The sequence below is a fragment of the Nuphar pumila genome, chromosome 3, assembly GCF_984573655.1.
Source record: "Nuphar pumila chromosome 3, dmNupPumi1.hap1.1, whole genome shotgun sequence".
NCBI classification, from domain to species: Eukaryota; Viridiplantae; Streptophyta; class Magnoliopsida; order Nymphaeales; family Nymphaeaceae; genus Nuphar; species Nuphar pumila.
In genome coordinates this window covers 76707948-76729439 of record NC_143251.1, presented here as the reverse complement: position 1 = coordinate 76729439, position 21492 = coordinate 76707948, and the positions used below count along the sequence as shown (strand labels likewise).

General features: G+C 38.6%; 1 protein-coding gene across 1 annotated transcript; it reads left to right on the top strand.

Annotated features, from left to right (window-relative positions):
* The first annotated feature begins 1377 nt into the window (after nt 1-1377).
* Nucleotides 1378-14926, top strand: LOC149843051 (small ribosomal subunit protein eS7). Its single transcript, XM_089999560.1, has 6 exons — nt 1378-1437; nt 2577-2661; nt 2743-2816; nt 2913-3036; nt 14216-14398; nt 14562-14926. The coding sequence occupies exons 2-6, from the start codon at nt 2587-2589 to the stop codon at nt 14682-14684; spliced, it is 579 nt and encodes a 192-aa protein (XP_089855686.1). The 5' UTR covers nt 1378-1437; nt 2577-2586; the 3' UTR covers nt 14685-14926.
* The last annotated feature ends 6566 nt before the right edge of the window (nt 14927-21492 follow it).

Genomic DNA, 21492 nt, shown 5'->3' with positions numbered 1-21492 from the left:
AACATTTGGATATGGTTTAAATGCTGAATGAGATAACCCAGATTCAAGTTGCTAGATTTAGAGTTGAACCAGATCCCACTAGGGATGGCAGTGGACAGGGGCGGGCGGAGGGGGACAAGGTCTCCACCCCCACTCTGTTTCAAAATCTGAACCTCCACCCCCGCCTCCGTCCCTGCACGGGGATGGATTTTAACCTCCACCCCTGCCTCCACCCATGTTTCATATCCTCCATCCTTGGTCCAAATGGGAGCGAGGCAGGACGGGCCGGTTTCCCCTTAGTCTATAGTCATTCCTTAAAGGATTGGGGATGGGATGGGGCAGGGCAGGGATTGGGATGGGGATGGGGCGGGGCGGGGAAAAGCATAAGTCCATCCCCGGACGGGGATAGATTTTAACCTTCATCCCCGCCTCCATCCCCATTTCATGCCCTTCATCCCCGGTCCAAACAGGGCAAGGCAGGGCGGAGCCCTGTGTCCCCGGGTCCACTGCCATCCCTAGATCCAACTACCATAATAGTAAACACATTATGAATCCATAACGGTCAACATCGATCTAGAAACATGACCTTTTTTTTTATATGATGAGTAACGCTTGTTGAGAACGAAGTCACTTACTGGGCCCACCCTTCTGTGAGGTAAACCGTGACTGGGGTCACCAACACTCAAACCTTTACTACTAAGCTCACCAGTTAAAGGCAACATACAATACACCTGGTGAGAGTTGAACCTAAGACCAAAGAGTCACCGCCTACTTCTCAGACTCGGGTGAGATACCTAATTGGACAAGTCCCTCATCCTCTTATTCAAATCAGTTCCACTTTCCTAATTGAAACCACAGACAAACTAATTGATATCCACGTAGAAACGGATCAGATCATGATTCCAGATTTATTCTGGAGGGTATTTTGGTCAATAGATTTTTCATTTCATCTCTTATAGTTAGGAGTGTTAATGGGTCGTCTCTGGTAAGGACCTAGGTAAAACCAGACTCGGACCTTATTTGAGATGCTGGTACGGTGTCTGGACTCGGATCCAATCAGACTCACTATAACTGAAACCATACTAGGATCCTATAAGGATTACATTAACCAAACTCGAACCATACCCGGTACGTAAAATAATTTCCTTTTATCATTTCTACATTGAAAAATATCGGATCTTTGTCAGGTCGATTCCGGGTCTGGTATGAAACTTCACAAACCATACCTGACTCCATATTTAATCGGACCTTTCGGGTCTGACCCGAATTATACTCGATTCTTCTTATTTATCACCAAATCCTGACCCTATAGGGTTTAATACGGACGGGTCTCGACCGGGTCATACCCGACCCATTGACACCACTAATAGTATCTTCAACTATAAACCCTATCTCTCAAATAGAAATCCCCAGTCTACTCTGCGGCGGGACGTCCTGCGAGATCGGGCGTCTGTTCAGGTCTCTCTCTATCTCTCTTTGGAGCCCTTTCATGGAGGAATATGTTCTATTTGAGGGTTTCTGTGTTTGTTTCTTTGCGGCTGATTTGGTACGCTCGAGTGTATAGCCGGCTCCTATGCACTCTAGTCGTTGCCGGCGACGTTCATGCCGGAAACTAGTATGGCAGGCACTGACTTAAGGACCATCGCGGATGTCTGGCGTTGCTTCGACCGGAAAACGACGATAGTGTTCCTTTCTGAGTGTATGGCCGTCGTAGCAACAGATGGACGGATTAAAATCATATCTTTTGATGGGAACATTCCGGTGTCGGATTGGTGTCTAGAATGTTAGAGTGTATCATAGCCATGATACACTTGAGTGCGTAGGAACAATTTTTTGTTTTGCTATGTTAACGATGTAAATACTAATCGAGGCATTTTTGAACGACGCATTTTCCTTTTTCTTGCTATTTTTCTTTACCTATTTTTCGTGGTAATATCTCTGGTTGACTTATACTAGTCTAGCGCTGCTTATTTCTTCTATTGGTGTCTCAAAAAGAAAAAACACTAAAGATAACAGCATGAAAATTTAAATCACCGTGTTGTGTTGATTTGATTGGAATCTTGCATTTTCCTGGCATGTAGATCATATTATTTTTGTGAACATTTTTTTTGTTGGTGTGAAACTTTTTAACAATTTGGGGACAGATCGAAATTTGAAACATAATTGTAAAATGCACCCACCTATGCGCAAAACCGTTTATAATCTGAATCATAACATACTGATCGAATTTTAGGTATCATGCAAATAGTGCTGCACCTTTGGAAAACATTCTGAGATTAGTAATTATTTGAAGAAATAATAGAAAATATAGGGTTTTTTGATATCTATTATATGTTCAAGGCTCCCAAACATAGCCTAATTCTGTTCGTGCTGGCTATCATAATCCAATAAATATTAGAGCGAGTTTCCTCTTTCATGTACCTAGTTAAAAGAATAGCTCTTTAATTTGATACCATGGACTGTTTGCCTTTGCATCATACTTTGCACATACAGGTATTGGCTTCCATTTTCACCTATCTAACCAAAAGTGACATCTTGAGCTCATCTGAACATTTTAATTAGTGTTGATCTCTATGTTATATGTTTAACAAACAAAGGGCACTCAAAATGTATACCGCAAGGAGGAAAATTCAGAAAGACAAGGGCGCCGAGCCTTCTGAATTTGAAGAGACAGTTGCACAGGTTAATAACCTGAATGTTGATTATTTTAAGGCATCATTGGAGTTTTGAGGGTTCTTTTCTTTAGTATTTGTTACCTTGCAGGCCTTTTTTGACCTTGAGAATACCAACCAGGAACTTAAAAGTGACTTGAAGGATCTTTTCATCAATTCAGCTGTGTAAGGACTTTATGTTGTTCTCTGGTTTGGGTCCTTGATCACAATCATTATACTAATATATGATTTTTTTTCTTTTCTCTTTTGGGGTCTGTGAAGCCAAATTGACATCTCTGGAAACCGGAAAGCGGTTGTGATTCATGTTCCTTACAGACTGCGTAAGGCTTTCCGCAAGATTCATGTGAGGCTTGTGCGGGAACTTGAAAAGAAGTTCAGTGGAAAGGTGAACTTTCTGTCCATATTCTTGTTTTGTTTCTCTTTTCCTCTCATATCTTTTTTGTATTGTATATGTTTAGCAACATATATAACTTTTTCAGTGTGATTTGCTCTTTCTTTCTTTTCCTTTTTAATGCATCTTGTAAATACTAGTTGCTATCATGAGGCTGAAGGACTCTTGAACTGATTCTGGCTTATATTTAGAACAAGTGTCTCCATCCCTGCCCCGTGATGGTGGTAAATTGCAGAGGTTGCACAGGCATATGAAACCCCAAATAAGAAGAATGAAATCAATGAAGTGGATGCTTACAATTTTGTCCTCTTTGTCAAACATGTTCCCTATACCTTTAAATTTGTAAATTCTATTTGAGGACATAAATCATGGCCCTTTCAAAAAAAAGTTGTGTAATTGCTAATGCTAGTCACCTTTTTTATCTGCACTAATTTAGGACCTGCTTGTCAATGTTCTTCACAGTTTTTTTCTATGTACCTTACAGCATTTTCTCATGATTTTCTTTGAAATTTCTTGGCAGAGAGATCTTTTTAACTTTTTTGTCTCCTTAAATGATTTGCACTAATATATTGTCAGGGACAAATTTTAGACTTTTCATGATGTGCAGAGTAGATATGCAATTTTCTTTTGGGTCTGATGTTATTCTTAGGAACTTCTAAATCTTTTGTCATCCAATTACTCTTCATACTAGAGCTTCTCATAGCCATGGTTCTGTTTCGTTATCAAAGTTGTGAGTGGGTCAGCCCTGCTCAACAACTTCGGGTTGTCGATGCATGAGCCAACTGTCCATGCTTTCCTGGTCAGGTATAATTTACGTAACATGGATAGTTGGGTACTGTAAAATGTTCAACTTTTACCTAAATTTACACTTTTACAGTATCTTTGGATGCTCCTACACAAACATATTATTTAATATAATGATGCCTTGCATATTTTATATTTTTTACATTTTTCTTCATATTTTTAGTGGATTCTCTATGTATGGAAAAATACAAAATGTATGTGCATGTCTATGCAACATACACAATCCAGCCACACACACACACTCTTTTGGAAAACTGCATCATTATGCCAGTTATACCTGTGTAGTGCTACATATCTGACATAAGGCACGACTTGTTTCGCTAATTCATTTTATGCCATTAACGTTTGGTTGTTAAAATTAATTTAATGTAATGCCATTGGTGTTCAAACAGTCACTTTTCGAAGTCCTGGAGAGGAAGATGCAGATTGGGTTGACTTATTGTGCTACTCTTTGGATATATTTGTATCATGAGATTTCCTTGGTCGCTCCCTCGATCAAGATTGGGTGATTTAAGGTGTGTTTGGATAAATTCTCGAGACTTCAAATAGGATTGAGAAGCAGATAATTCTTTTTGTTTTGCTTGGGTTCCCTTGGAAGTGTATTGGGAATTCCCGGTCTTTTGTTTGGATTAATTGACAAATGATGTTGAGAATTCCGAGTCTAGTAATTAAATAGGACCAACGTTAGGGTTGCTGCAGAGATGAAGCAATTGGGAACATAGCGATGAATGCCTTATCTCTGTTTGAGGAGAAGAAAAAGAAGCAGTAAAGTAACCCTGAGATGAACCAATTTGGAGCAAAGTGAGGGTATCTATTTTTTGTTGCAGGAGAAGAAGAAAACGAACCCTAAGATAGGGTGCTTGTGCGTGCACAGAGAGAGCTGTCACAAAGACACGAATGGATACGATTTGGGGATGAGACACAGTTTCATTTTTTTTTGAAAATTAGGACACAAGGACACATATATATATATATATATATATATATATATATATATATATATATATATATATATATATATATATATATGGTGGTTCCCTCTTGTTTGCCTGGATATAGCCACCAAATGATAGATCTAACTGTACAGATGTGTTGAGCATGGTTTGTTTACTATGTTAAAAGGTTTTCTCATATTTAATATACCACAAGATTCTACTTTTAGATGGTGAAAAATCAATGGCTCACAATTCATGAAAATAAGAGTGGCTTAAAAATAGTATAAAATATCATATTTGACTCTTGAGTCAACTTTAACACATGAAAACAGTAAACTGAACATAAACACAATCCAATGGTTAGATTTTGCATTTGGCACTTAGATCAATGTAAATAAAGCATGTAGTTACCACCAAGGTTGTAAGTATCGTATCGTTACCCGTATCGGTCGGGCACAAAATAAGATACGGATCGTAAAATAATATTTTTTTCTAAAAAATCCCCCCAAAATCAGAAAAAACTGGCAAAAATTCTAAAAAAATTCATAATACATGAAACAATGATGACTTGCACAAAATACAACCATAAAATCACATATGAAGCATTTATGTCTCTATGAGCTGCATAATACATCATCAAACATCAACTATCTCACAAGAACAATGCAAAATATTAAATATCTTGCAATTAAGAACATGTCACAAGGCTCATACTTTCATATTACATAAACAAAAATATTATGGCAATAGTTGCATTTGATTTTCAATCGATTTTCACTCATTACTTGAGTGCCTCATTGCCATGCTAGATCATCCGATGCCATCTTTGTTAAAAGAGTGTGAAACCTGATTTTTACTTTGATATAAATCTTTGGAGGGCAACTTTGTGATTTTACTCATAATAAAGATTTTTTATCTTAACCCATTTTTTTAAATAGAAAAATGATGAAAATGCATTTTTACTTGAGCAAACCTCAAGAGTCCTCTTCCTTGGGCAAAGATCGACCCCCAAATCACTCTCGCGAGTCCTAGGGTGCATTGGTACCTCTTTAATGACTTCTACGCTATGTCACACAGACTCTTCTAACAGGGCACCACACCCGCACCCAGGCAGGTGCGACACTTGGACACAACTTCCTTTGTGTTAGGTGAAGTTCGCTACACTGAGGTCCATTTCTATCCAAAAGTAGATTCAGCTAACCCTAATCAAGTCCATTTTTATCTATATCTATATCTATATCTATATATATATATATATAAATGTACACATACACATAGTGTTAACTTAAAACTGTTAAATATATATTTACCCTCCCCGCACCCAAGTTATTTTAAAGTGCCGTATTGCCGCATCCACACCCGCACCCGCATCTATGTGACATAGCTTCTACGCAAATTAGGGAGTCAGCCCTCAAGAGGTCTTTAAAACCCAAAACAAAAAAATTATGATTCGGCCATTTTTTAAGTGTGCCGGCATGTATAATACGATACACCCAGTATCGTATGATACATGTGATGCAGCTACGATACACACTTGTGTCATGATACAAGTGCATGTCATATCACTATTTCTTATAGTAACGTATCGTACAATACATACTGTATTGTACGATACAATATGACACATATAACATTGTGCACCACGATAAGTTATGGTGGTACAATACCACTAAGGGTGTCAACGGGTCGGGTTTGGTTCAGACCCATGTATATCTGTTTCTGAACCCGACCTATGTAGTCAAAAGCGTTAGGCGGTGTTTAGTCGGTAAACTCCTAAAAAGACTAGTCTAGTTGGTAGCCCAATTAAAATATAAAAAAATACACAAAATATACATAAAAATATGTTTGCTTTTATTAATAAGATGTTTTCATTGCACCAGTACAAAATTACACATGCTTTCACAAAATATATCAATATACATAACCAGAATATACATATTTATAATCGTACACACACAATATATATATATATGTTTCAATTATTAGCACATACATATATAAATAACATATTACATAATTCATAATACATGCTTTCAGGCTTTATGGAAAAATTCATCAGAAACAAACTATCACACATATAAAAAAATAATCAATTAAAATTAATTGTGCATGCTTTCAATGTTTCACAAAAAAAATTCAAAGGCAAAGTAACACAAACGCGCACACACACACACATATATAATAACTAAGCATGTTTTCATGATTTCACATAACAAATCACACAAAGACACGTACACATATAATTATACAACAACAACAACAACAACAACAACTACGCCTTCATCCCAAAACAATTGGGGTCAGCGATATGAACCAAAAAAGAAATTCATTTTGGGTCTTCCACATGAATCCTTTTCCTCCAATCATTTCTATCCAACGCCATGTCCTCAGTGAGGTTCAAAGCATTCATATCCTTTCCTATCATCTCCATCCAAGTCTTCCTAGGCCTACCCCGACCTCTTTTAACTAATATATTTTCCCATTTCTCCAACCTTCTAACTGGAGCATCATTAGGCCTTCGCCGAATATGTCCAAACCACCGTAAACGATTCTCTCGCATCTTATTTTCAATGGGTGCAACACCTACCTTCTTACGTATCTCTTCGTTCCGAATCTTATCTTTTATTGTATTTCCACACATCCATCTAAGCATCCGCATCTCAGCTACACTCATTTTTTGAATATGATGTCTCTTGGCAGCCCAACATTCCGTACCATATAGTAAAGCGGGTCTAATAGTCGTCCTATAAAACTTTCCCTTCAACCGCAATGGCATTCTACGATCGCACAACACTCCAGTAGCACTTTTCCATTTCATCCACCCAACCTTTATCCTATGATTTACATCTCCATCAATTTCTCCATACTTTTGAATGATGGATCCCAAATATTTGAAATAATCATTCACCGGTATATCTTGCTCACCAAGCTTCACTACACTCCCATCACTACTTCGTTGCTTACTAAACCGACATTCCATATATTCAGTCTTACTCTTACTCAACTTAAAACCTCTAGCTTCCAATGTCTGTCTCCATAATTCTAACTTAGCATTAACCCCAGCTCTAGACTCATCAATCAAAACAATATCATCAGCAAACAACATACACCACGGTACATTTTCTTGAATTGATCTCGTAAGCTCATCCATCACTATTGCAAATAGGAAAGGGCTTAAAGCAGATCCTTGATGTAACCCAACCGTTATCGGGAAATTGGTTGTCACCCCTCCACAAGTGCGGACATTGGTTACTACTCCTTCATACATATCTTTAATTATACTAATGTACTTGAGAGAAACACCTTTCTTCATCATTGTCCACCAGAGAACGTCTCTAGGTACTCTATCGTATGCCTTCTCTAAATCAATAAAAACCATATGCAAATCTTTGTTCCTCTCTCTATATCTTTCAATAAGTTGTCTAAGAAGATGTATAGCTTCCATAGTTGATCTTCCAGGCATAAAACCAAATTGATTCTCCGATATCATGACAACCTTCCTCAACCTAGACTCAATCACCCTCTCCCAAAGTTTCATAGTATGACTCATGAGTTTTATACCACGATAGTTTGTGCAATCTTGTATATCACCCTTATTCTTATATAAAGGCACCAAAGTACTCTTCCTCCACTCATTAGGCATCTTATTTGTTCGCCAAATCAAGTTAAAAAGATTTGTCAACCATTCTAAACCTTTCTCTCCCAAGCATTTCCAAGCCTCGATAGGTATACCATCTGGGCCAACAGCCCTTCTTGATTTCATTTTCTTCAAAGCCTCTGCAATTTTTTTCTTTTGAATCTTGCGCATGAAGTCACGATTTATCTCATGAAAAGGAATGGAGAAGTCTCCAAGATCTTGAGCATGACTATCATTAAATAGCTTATCAAAATAATCTTTCCATCTCTCCTTAATCTCCTCATCTTTGACTAAAACCCTTTGCGTTTCATCTTTGATACATCTAACCATACCCAAATCCTTCGATTTCCTATCTCTCATCTTTGCAAGCCTATAAATATCCTTCTCGCCTTCTTTGGTATCCAACTTGTCATAAACCTCCTTATATACCTTAGCCCTCGCGTTTCGAACAACTTTTTTAGCTTCCTTCTTTGCTATCATATACTTCTCCAAATTCTCATTATCACGACTCTTACTTAGATTTCTATAACACTCTCTTTTAACCTTAATAGCTAATTTGACATCCTCGTTCCACCATGATGTATCCTTACCTAGTGGTGCACCGCCTTTAGACTCACCCAATACCTCCTTAGCTACTTTTCTCATACCACCCGCTATCTTATTCCACATTGATTCTGAATCCTCCTCGAGACACCAATCAACTTCCTTAACTACCTGCTCTACAAACATTCCTTGTTTAGCTCCTTTCAGTGCCCACCACTTAATTCTAGGATCTATCCTATGTCTATCCCTTTTGCGGCATTGTCTAATTCTAAGATCTAAAATTAAGACTCTATGTTGTGTAGCTACACTTTCTCCTGGTATAACCTTACAATCGATGCAACAACCCCTATCTCTCTTTCTAAGTAGGAAAAAATCTATCTGACTCGTATTAACCCCACTTTTAAATGTTACTAGGTGAGACTCCCTCTTCCTAAACCAAGTGTTTGCTAAGATCATATCATAGGACAAACAAAAATCTAAAATCCTTTCTCCACTTTCATTTCTTTCTCCTATACCATAGCCTCCATGGATATTCTCAAATCCATCCCTACTAATGCCTACATGTCCATTAAGGTCACCGCCGATGAAAAGCTTTTCTCCATAAGATGTCTCTTGTACTACTCCATCTAAATCTTCCCAAAATTGATGCTTAATGGAATCATCTAAACCTACTTGAGGTGCATAAACACTAATAATATTAATAATATCCGTACCTAATACTAATTTAATAAGTAAAATTCTATCACCCTTCCTACGGACCTCAACTACATTATCTATAAACTGACGACTCATAACAATCCCTACTCCATTCCTATTCCTATTTATTCCTGTATACCAAATCTTATATCCCCAAGGTTCTATCACTTTAGCTTTCTCACCTACCCATTTGGTCTCTTGAAGACATAAAATATCAATCTTTCTCCTACACATAACATCTACTAACTCTACCAACTTACCAGTTAAAGACCCTATGTTCCAAGTGGCTAACCTAATTTTATGGTCTTGGACTAACTTCTTTACCCCCACCCGTCCAACAAAGTGAGGGAACCCTTGCCTATTTGACACCACACCCGGGCGCCGGTGTGACGCGTCGCTTCTGGGCGACGACCTAGCAACCCTTGCACATTTATCACTGCCTCCGGGCCTAGAGAGTACAGCGCGTCGCTCAGTAGGGAACGCCCCAACGAAATTATCATATTGGTTCATTTTCATAGGATATGACAGTTTTTATGCTGGCTGTCACAGGCCTACCGCAACCCTCCTCCTTTATCCGGGCTTGGGACCGGCAGTGTATAACTACACAGGCGGAGTTGTACACATATAATTATATATACAAAAAAATAACAAAATATATATAAGAATAATAAATGACTAAACTGCCCTCATGCCTAGGCGGAGGCAGATTAGTTACCGATTAGGTGCCTTAGTCGGTGCCTAGTCGGCAAAATTGGTACCTTTTAAGGTACCCACCTAGGAATTGCAAAGCCTAGGTGTTTTACTTATGCCTAGACCGACTAGACAGACTAGTCAGGGCTTTTGACTACATAGAACCCGACTAAACAGAACCTGAACCAGACTCGGACCCGGGTCTTAACTGGAATATAAGAACAAGAACCATACCCGGTTTCACTTATAAAAATGTGATGCCATATCTGGATTTGATCCAAAACCCGATTACCCAGATCCGATTAGAAATAAAACACGGTAACCAAACCCGAACCACTTAAAAATATCAATGACCAAACCCGCTTGATTAGAAAAATATGGATCGGGTTTTAATGGGTTAGGGTTTATAGGACCCAGATCCAAAAATATATCAAAAGATGGATCAGATTTTAATGTTCTGTATATAGGTTACTTCTTTAGGATACACTTATAAAGTTTTCTTAGCATAGGAAGCTACCACATTTCTGTCTACAAGTAACTTAATTTTTCTACTGAAATAACAAAAATATATCTATGATTAAATTAATTAAGCCATAACCATGAGAATGGCGCATAATAAAGATGTTCAAATGAATATCTACACCCATCTTTTTCATGGTATGAATTCATACTTGTCATGCATTAATAGTACATTTGCACAATCTTCATTTTATTCTAGCGGTCTAATCTATAAATGGAATGTTAAATGCAACATTGTCAATAATTAACTGAAACATCGATGACTTCAAAAAATATAACCCTCAGTAAAACTGATAATGCAAAGACATCAGAGTACACAATGACTACAAATAGATGAAGTAATATATAGATAGGACTGACAAAATATGACATTACACATTAAACTTCAGAGCAAAGTTGAGTTTCAATCACGTCATCTTTATCAAACCACTTTTTTCTAGAAAAAAAGAATTATTGATTACTCATCTATTTGTAGAAAGAAAAAAAATTTCAGGTTAGCATCCTTTATCTATTTGCAGATGGAGAAGAAGATTGGGAGGCAAGAGAGGGTTGCCTCAAACTATGAGAGAGAGAGAGAGAGAGAGAGAGAGAGAGAGAGAGAGAGAGAGAGAGAGAGAGAGAGAGAGAGAGAGAGAGAGACTCACCTGATGTTGCTTGTGAGATTTTGTTCGGCAATGGTGTCCAACCCGCTTGATAATGAGTGCAAGAGCCAGAGAGGGTTCGAGCAGCCAGCAGGGGCTTCTCCCTACATGGTTGAAAGTTGAAACAAGAGGGGGGGATTTCGAGTAGGGGATCTCCCTGCGTGGTTGAAAGTTGAAACGAGAGGGAGAGAGGGGGTGGGGGGGGGGGGGTCCGAGCAATGGATATACCTGAGTGGTTGAAACTTGAAATGAGAGAGAGGGTTTGAGAAACAGAGAGATGTGTTGCCGTGGAGAAAGAGTGAGAGAGGGAGGGAGAAGGAGAGAGACAATGGGTGTGCGGTGGGGTGGGTTTAGGACGACGATAACCTGTAGTCATTATAACACCTATGGTGGGTGGGGTGGGGTTAGGTCCAGAGTTACTAGAAGCTTCTTATATAGGCGGGAAGCTCGCTTCAGAAGCACAATACTTCTCGCTTCCGAAACTTGATGAGAACCTCAATTCCCCCACGCTTCTCCTATGCTTTCCACACTTCATCTATTTTTCTTATATGTTCTCTTACTCAACTTTTCATGTTTTTCATGTATTTTCTCTCTCCTCACTCACTTCCATGTGCTTTCTCTAAATTGGTAGTTATCATTTTTAGATTTTTGTTAAAAATTTAATTCTTATACTAAAAAATCATGAAATTTAATAAAAGTCATTTTTATTTTAGTTTTTATTTGTGTTTTATTTTGATTCTCATCCAATTCTTATATTTCTTTTTTTTATTCCTTGCTTCCTGCTTCCTATACATTTCAAAATGCATTGTTTCTTGCTTCAGCATCCCGTATCGTTTCCCGCTTCCGCTTCCTAGTCCGGCAGTAGTTCCTCGTATGTTGGCCCGGCTGGCGCCTCGTATCTTGGCCCGGCCAGCAGCTGCAAAGTCGGCAATAATGAAGGCCTGATCGGGTCTTTATTAGGAACCAGTCCCAGACCCGAATCCGGTCGGGTTGTTTTTAATGAAATCCAGACCTGTTTATTTATAAGTATTATTGCTCGATTATTTAAATTTTTAGTTTACTAGACCTGAACCAATTTTTTAATGGATCTTGATAGACCCGGCCCAATTCAAAATCGAACTTAATTTTAGAGGTCCATCCCTGACCATAGGCTTTGGTCTGGGTCGGGTCCGGGTCAAAGCAGATCCGCTGACACCCCTAAGTACCACCACAGAAAGCACCCATATATATATATATATATATATATATATATATATATATATATATATATATATATTCCCAAGTTTTGGATTCAAGCCATACACAAGTTATATAATTTTATGCAATATGCACGTTTTTTTCTAAGTGGCTTCACTAGGTTCATAATAGAATTTGGATAGTGTACATATAGGTTTATAACTCAGTTCACTTAAATTACTTTAGATTAGTTGGGTTTGGATTCAGGCCATAAACTCATTTAATCCATGAAACTGTAAATAGGTAGCTTTTTAATTTTAAAGCCATTTTTCAGAAATATGGTGTGAAAAAAGAATAAAAGCAGTGTGGAACGATAAGCATTCACCCATTTGTTTTTCAATGATATTAAGATAGTCCTATAAAGTCCCATTCTTGCACTTTCCACCCTATTCAAATGCACCCTTAAGTCACCTTGAGATTTCTATATGGAAATAGGTCAAAGAATTCAAAGTCTCGATTGGGTTCTAGGACTTGAAATGCTAGTCTGCTGCCGAGTACTTTTTGGAGAAACACTTGATTTATCTTATCACAAAGTCAATAATCATATTAAAGTTTAAATATTTTTCATACATGTAGCTTTGGACAAGGAAATAATCCCTTGATATGCAACATAAAAATATGATTCCATCATAGTGAGATTTCTGTCATCCATGCATGGTTTTATGAGCGTATCTGTTGCGGTGTTGATTGCATGCTTCCTAATTTTCTCTTTGTGGGTTTGCACACTTATCATTTCCATGTTGTTGAAGTGGCCTCTCATCTTCCAATTATTTTCTTTTATTTCCCTTATGCGATTGTGGAATGTAATCACATTTTTTCTGTTACTTTTTATTGATAATATGAGAACTGTCCTATGACGTGGCATATTTTCAAGCATGGACTAACCCAGAATATTATTAGCTGATGGACTTACAAATTTTTTGTCATTTCCCCTCCTTGCCCATGACGGGATGTTATTTCGATTGCTACAAGACTTATTCCGAGGCCTCGCAAGAGAAAAGTTTCATGTCATCTATGCATCGTTGCCTGAGCTTCAGGTGACGCAAAATATCACCAGTCGTCACCCATAAATGTTTTTTAATCTGAACTGCAGATATGCATTGATGTGGGTGATGAGGCCCACATGAGAGTAGATCGTGAATGCAAATCTCTGGTCCGGATAAAAAACCATCTGCTCATTGGATTATTTTGTACCCCACCTGATCCACTTTCTGTCTGTACCTGTGTTGTTTGTACCCTTATTTTTTCTCGCATTGTGGGTTCTGCATAAGCAACCTTTCATCGGCCAATTTTTTCTTTATTTCCCTGAGCAATTATGGAATACAGCAACATGTTTCTTCAGGGAAGTTTTAACAGATGTTGTGAGTCATCTGTCCCATGATGTTGCATAGTTTCAAGCATCAAATAATCCAGAATATTAGCTGATGGACTTTCACATTTGTTTTTGTCATGTTCTTCCTTGCCCATGACAGGATGTTATCTTGATTGCTACAAGACGGATTTTGCGGCCTCCCAAGAAGGGTTCTGCAGTTGCGAGGCCTCGAAGTCGCACACTTACTGCTGTTCACGAGGCCATATTGGAAGATGTCGTGTATCCTGCAGAAATTATTGGCAAGCGCATTAGATATCGGCTTGATGGATCTAAGATTATCAAGGTTTGGACCTTCGACTGTCTGGAACAGAACTCGGTCAATACTGTATTTTGTTAACTGTTTTGAGTTATTGAATTTCATAAAACTAAGGTTCCAGCAGGCTAAGATCTTGATTTTCTAAAAAAAAAATTCAGTATGCCTGAATTTTTTACTGATATCATGACAGATTTACCTAGATCCCAAGGAGCGCAACAACACAGAATACAAACTGGAAACATTCTCTGGAGTCTACAGGAAGCTCTCTGGGAAAGATGTTGTGTTCGAGTATCCCATAACAGAAGCAGCTTGAAGAATTTAGTAGATTGAGATCAACGTTTTTGCATCTGTTTTGCCTTTTTTCAGATAGTCTATAGTATTGATTGTCAAATTGTTTTGAAAATTTTGGCCCTGCAATCGATGGATAGCAAGTTTCTTGGTTGGAAGTTCTTATATGTTTTACGTTGAGTAAATTTTTTCTCATACTATCACATAATTTGGATACTGCTATTGTAGTATTGTTTTCCTTGAGCATTGTTAGATGCTTTAGCTTCATTTTGTCTCGTCTTGTGTGTGTATGGTCCATTGTTGTGCAGATAATCTTTTGGATTTCCACTTTTCTATGTTTATGACAATTCATTCATAGGCTGCTGTGGTATTTTAAAGTAAACTCAGCTGTATTTAGGGTCCAAGAGCTTGTTTTTGTTTCGAGAATTGACATCATGATGTTGCTAGTGCTCCTGCATTACTTCAATCCACCGGTGATATTTTGTCAAAAAAACGATAAAGAAACACATCCTCAAGAATCTGGGAGTTTAAAGTGTTCTGTTTTATGTGAAAAAACCATTGGACATGGATACCTTTGATATTTGCAAACAGGGGCCATCTTAGATTATTAAGATTGATCCCTTGTGATTGAGAAGAGAAGGAAACAAATGGTGGAAACCGGCATGGGGTCCCTCGTCCATAAGCCTCTCGGAGCTCTGTCGTAGACGTGGAGCATGCTGGAAGCCTGCAGCGACATTCTATGATAATCATGTACATTACCTCTGTCAGGTCTCAATGTAAAATAAAAAAAATATGGTGCACCTCTTTAACGCGAAGTATGAGGGTTCAGCAGTGGGAGTGAAGAATCCCCAGAACTATGCCGAAGCGGTAAGGAATAGCAAGGGCGGGGCAGACGTTGAAGTAAGGCAAACAGGTTTGTTCAAATTCATGGGGGCCACAACGAGGAAGATATGGTGGAACGGTGTGGGAGGCATGAAACTAAACTTCTGGCTGTTCAATGGCGAGTCAATGGCCGACATTGAGCAGAGCGCCAATCGAGACATTAACATGATAGCCATCGAGGATCTCAGAGCAAATCTAGGTCAGATGGACCTTGATTATTTCAGAAATTATTGGGTACCTCACGTGAGTGCAGGCTGGAACGCTAGATTGAAATGTTTTGCAGCCCATCCTGGAAAAGATGGGCTACAACTACATTTAATTTCACCCGATGGCGAGCTCAGATCCTGAGCGGAACGAGGCGGTTGTGTTTAGGATGATGCAATCATCTAAAGCTTTGCGTCCCGTGCAGCAAGGTTGGTGGTGTGAGTCATGCGCCACTCCCAACAACTTGGACATGGCGGATTGCCTCTGGTGTGGATTCCAGAGAGATCGGTGTCACCTGCACCCCTTCATGACCACCATGGGGAATGAACAAGCCCCAGACGAGAAGGGCGAATGAATCCAATACAAGCCCAGGCATGTTCAAAGAAAAGAAATCCCAGAGACCACCAGCCGCTCGAATTGCGCCAGAAAAACTAATCACAGGAGACTGGAAGTGCGATGTGTGTGCATACAACAACTTCAAGCGTCGGAGGTGTTGGAGTATATGTGACGCTCCCAAGAAGACATCTACACCTGAAGTTTCTCAAGTAGCTAAATCCACTCCTGGTGTAACATTGAACCTGGCCGCGCTTCATCAACACCTTGCAGGCCGGATGATGAACGATTCATCTTCTTTGGGAAGTTTCGTTGCATGCTGTCGGATGGGGCTAGGATCAATAACCATGGAAGCATAGGCGGAGCTGGGGGGGGGGGGGGTGGCAGGACTGGGCCTCCCGAAACAGTTGATTTTTTTTTTAAAAAGCCCAGCCCTGATTTCATATGAAATAGATTTTTATCCATTTTGTAGCCCTGACTGCAGCAAATAGTTTGATTTGTTCATATGAAATAGATTTTTATTAATAATTGTAGTCATTTTTTATTTTATCTCAATTTTTTTTTCGGGGGCGCTGCCCCATGCAATAACTTCTCCCTGGTCGACTATCAAACCATTTTTTTTTTTGCTACACCCCTGTTTGCCCCCCTCACATGAATCCTAGCTAAGCCACTGCATTGAAGGGATCCAAGCAACGTTGATATGTAGTCTGGAGTCCCTCAGACAAGCAGGGCTAACATGCCCCTGGGCAAACTGGACGACCGGCGGCCGGAAAACTGTGTCGACGATCGACCAGGGAGAAGTTATTGCGTGGGGCAAGCCAACGAGGCGTCTTGGTGGGGAGTGGGAGCCGACTCTCTAAAATCGTGAAAGTCTTTCAAGATGTGCATGAAGAAGAGCCAAAAAATGGAAACAGATCCCATCATCCAATCAATCAATGGCTAAATGGTTCTGATGAATGGTTAGGATTGAATGTATGATGAAACCCATCTTATTTCAAATCATTGGTTCAGTTTCCAAAATGACCCTTCATAAATGGAAGCCAATGTGATCTCCTGAGGATCCCTTAAAATTAGCATTATGGGTGGATTAAGGAGCCAATCAGCTTTCATTGCAAGATCAGCTGGTACAGTTGAACGGCCTAGATGGCTCTCCTTCATTTCCTATTCAGCAAATGGATTCACATTTCGGATTTACCGTTTTCTAAAAAAACGGTAACTACCATAAAACGTTCCTCATTAACGGACCTTGGAAGTCACACGGACCCATCTATGGATCCTGGTTCTCACGTAGATAAAAAAAATGTGATCCCATATCCAAATTGTGGATTGATTTGGGTAAGTTCCAAGTCTTAGACCCGGTTACTACAACACAGGTGATGAGCCGTTCGACGTTGACAGCACGTTGAAGGAGATTTTGGATGCTATTAAACTCAAGCTTGCGGCTCGACGATTGTCGCTGACCTGAAGTCGAAGCGTCACTGGTTGGAGTCAAGGTCGGAGAAAGCCTCATTAGGGTGGTCTTGAAAAACAACACTTCCTATCAAACATCATCAACCAAAGGATGTCAAACATCATATGCATCCAAGAAACAAAGATGCACTTGATTGACATGGCATTATTGGATGGCATATGCAGAAATTATAACTTCATGAGTCAGCCAGCGAAGGGTCGGGCGGGTGGCATCCTTGTGGCTTTGAAAGATCTTTTGGGGACGATAGGGGTACACACGAGACAAGCCTGAGCTGTTTGAGCTTGGCTCACTTCAAAATGACTCTGTTCAAGCTCGGCTCAAGCCCAAAGCTGAGCTTGAATGACACTGTTTAGGATCGGCTTGGTTCCAAGCTCGAGCCGAGCCGAGCTTAAACGGTATCCAAAAAGTTGTTACATTGAAGGGATTTTGAGAAGCTGAGATTCAATCTTTGACCTCCCCAAACGTTGCACAAATGATCCACCATTCCTCTAACACATTTGTCTTGTTTATTGTGGCCTAGAATAATTTACAAATACTAAACCCCCCTAGATTATCATACAATGAAAATGTATAAGGCGCAATATTTGAACTCAACACCTTCTAAATAAGAGGCAAACACCCTACCCATTAAGGCAACAATGAATTTTTGACTTTATTTTGTAAAAGTGTCATCTATATACATACACACACATTTACACGAGCTTAATTAAGCTTTTTGAGCCTGATCGAGTTCAGCAGGTTGATCAAGCTTGGCTTGTTTATGCACACCGAGCCTAGAATTATGTTCAAGCTTGGCTCATTTATGTTCATGAACGACTTTAGGGTGGGCTTAAATGAGTCGAGCCCGAGCTAGCTTGGCTCGTTGTGCATCCCTAGGAATGAACAGTCTGTTTGCAGAGATTTTTGACCCCTCAGATGACGGAGTTTGCGAAAGCCACCAACTGAGAAAACGTATGTTAGATCTAAACCTTTCCAACAAACTAAGATTTGAAATTTTCTGAGTTTCCTATAAGGCTCTACAAATTTTTGAATTCTAAAAATAGTATGAGATATTATCAAATGAATTAAATTTCCACTACTCGACAATAGTAAAAGACTGATATTTTTGAGATACTTAAATGAATATTCAATTAGGACTCATAACATAAAAATTTTAGATCTAGGTTCTATCTTTCCATATAATCAAACAAAATAATTTTTCATGAAGGGAATCTCCAGATAATAGAAAAATACCGAACACCACTAGGAGTGTTCTGAACCAAACTGGTGACAGTAGATTCCTGTGAGACTGAGACTTTGACAATACTTTTTAGGGACTCAAACGACCGATTAACAAAATGGCCTCAACTAAAAAGTTGCATATAATTGTCTTAGATTTCCGAAAAGCTACAGAATGTCAGAAACCGACCAGTATCGAGTCTGATATCGGTGATTCTTTAGAGACACCTCTAATAACTCGTAACAAAGATTCCCATTTCTTGGAAGGACATGAGTTTCGAACACACACAATAATCTGGAAAACACTTTGATCAAAATAGTCAATTTTTAACATAAAATACCTCTAATCATGCATTCAAAACCAACAACTAGCTTGGTACAACTTACTAGCAACATGTAATGAGAAACACAAGACACATATGATAAAAGTGATAAAAAAACAAAAACACATAAACCAGTGAATAATATCCGGATGAAGATGGTAATGGATGTCGTTGGGAAGCAACCGACACCAATGGAGATTCACGAATAACAGCTTGAACAATCACTTTGAGAGCCAACAACCACAAATCTCAAGCTTTCACAACACAACAAGGTCGATCTTCACCAAAGGGATACTAAAAAAAACTCACAAACTCGAGCTTTCCACCAGTCAAAGGGGTTGATACTGTCAGCAGAAAACTTGCTAGAGATTTTAGCAGTTTAACCAAGCCAAATCACATAAAATGACAAACAACAAACTTGTAGGACAAGATCTTAGCTTTCCAACAAACTAAAGATCATGTAATTTGGACCAGTATCTAGAGAGATACGATCAAAATACTAAGACTGTCTTCACCCTTCACACACTTCTTCTCCACCCAGAAAATTTCAAAATTTGCAGAACAAAAGCCCCCTTCCATTGGTCGACCTCTCTTCACTAATAAGATTGGATCTTGAACAAGAGCCACCATAAAGAGGGTATGACCTTCTCAAGCCTCCCTCCAAAATCGAGTTTGACTTGTGCTAATTTTGGCTATGGGCATTAAAAGATCCAACAACTATATTTGTCTTGGACAAGTCAAGGCTGAGATTTTGAATGAAAGCCAAGATGGTCCACTCCCAAATGACGCCAACTAGGGCTCCCCTTGGAAACGGATCTTGATCCAGATCCAAATGTCCAACGAACTAGATCCTGCATAAAATGCATTAGAAAATGCAAATATAAAAAAAAATAAAAACTTTCCGCATTCTCCATACACCTTTTAGTACCACAAAAAGATCCTACAAAACACCAGAACTATCCGGATCTGTAGAATCTGACACCTAAAAATAAATAAAAAAAAACATAAATAAAATACATAAAAAGTCTTAAATGATTCCAGACATACAAAATGGAATCAAACATAGAAATATAATTTCTGAGAAAAAAACAAATATCCCAGAAATTGGAACATGATACTCAAAGCGCATCTGGGTACTCAGAGGTCCAATTAGACCCAAATAGTTCTGCATGATTGGATCTGCCACGGATCACATTCCGGATCAGATCTGATGAGTTGGATATATATCCAACTTGTCTTCAATGCACGGACCCTCAGGATGCTCTGCATCATTTCTCCTTGGGTCTAAAGGCATCGTCCTCGGAGCCTGTTTCTGCTTAGATGCCACTCCATAATCCTTGCACACATTCAAAATGTAATCAACATAGAAATTGTTCAAGGCAATAAGAATAGAATTAAATAAGGCAGGAAATTCTTTAGTGGAATAACAATAATATTTGATGCAATGCAATTCAATATGCTCTATAAAATGCAATTCAGATAAATTCAAAGCAGAACAATGGAATTGAATCTCAAAAGCATCTAAGATATTATATTTAATAATCTTACCTGGCATCAACATGTTGCAAATAATAACAAAATTTGGGTCAACCACAGATAAAATTTTCTTATTTATTATGCTTTCAATATTTCAAAATTTTCACTAAAATTTTGGCAATTATAAGGCAAGTCATCAGCAAGACATTGTAGCAATAATTCAAACTTACTAGGAGGATTTATGAAGGATACAAAATCAACATTATCAACTAAATCCTGATGTTTCCAAAATAAATTTGGGGGATGCGTGATTATCATTTTAGCTTTACCCGAATCACATTTAGGTTTTACATGAGGCTCAAAATTTTCTAACGTTGCACTAAAAGAATTTTCAATATCTAAGTGCTCATTGACATGCATTTCATTTGAGTTTCTAATACTTTGATTAGTCTTGTCAATTTTGAAATCATCCTCGAAAATGGTTGCACTGCTGAAACTTGACGGATCAATGTTGACAATCATGTCAAACACATCTCAAGGAAAAATCATACATTCTATGGGCTCATATAATTTCTCAAAGACCGGATCATCAAGACTGACTTAGGACGGGTCTTCTAGAGGCACTATTTCCCAAAATAATGAGATGTGAGGCATCTCTTCATACATCTTTTCAAAGACTGGTTCGGTAATGAATGCACTCATAGGAACATCCTCAAATTCAGGTGAGTGTTCCTTCTCGATTTCCTCATCGAAAATCGATCCACCAACCATTTCACGAAAAGGCTCATCGAGAGGATCTTTTTTTAAAATAATAAGAGTGTGATTAATTTCTTTGCATTGAGACTCTTCTTCGCTATCCCAATCCTCATTTTCCATTATGACTTCTCTGAATTGTTGAGATCCTAAGTCAGAAGAAATAGAACTTT

Coding starts and splice junctions, on each gene's coding strand:
- LOC149843051 (XM_089999560.1), top strand. CDS start 2,587: ATGTATACCGCAAGGAGGAAAATTCAGAAAGACAAGGGCGCCGAGCCT. Junction 2,817..2,912: donor CTTTTCATCAATTCAGCTGT/GTAAGGACTTTA, acceptor GGGTCTGTGAAG/CCAAATTGACATCTCTGGAA. Junction 14,399..14,561: donor ATGGATCTAAGATTATCAAG/GTTTGGACCTTC, acceptor ATATCATGACAG/ATTTACCTAGATCCCAAGGA.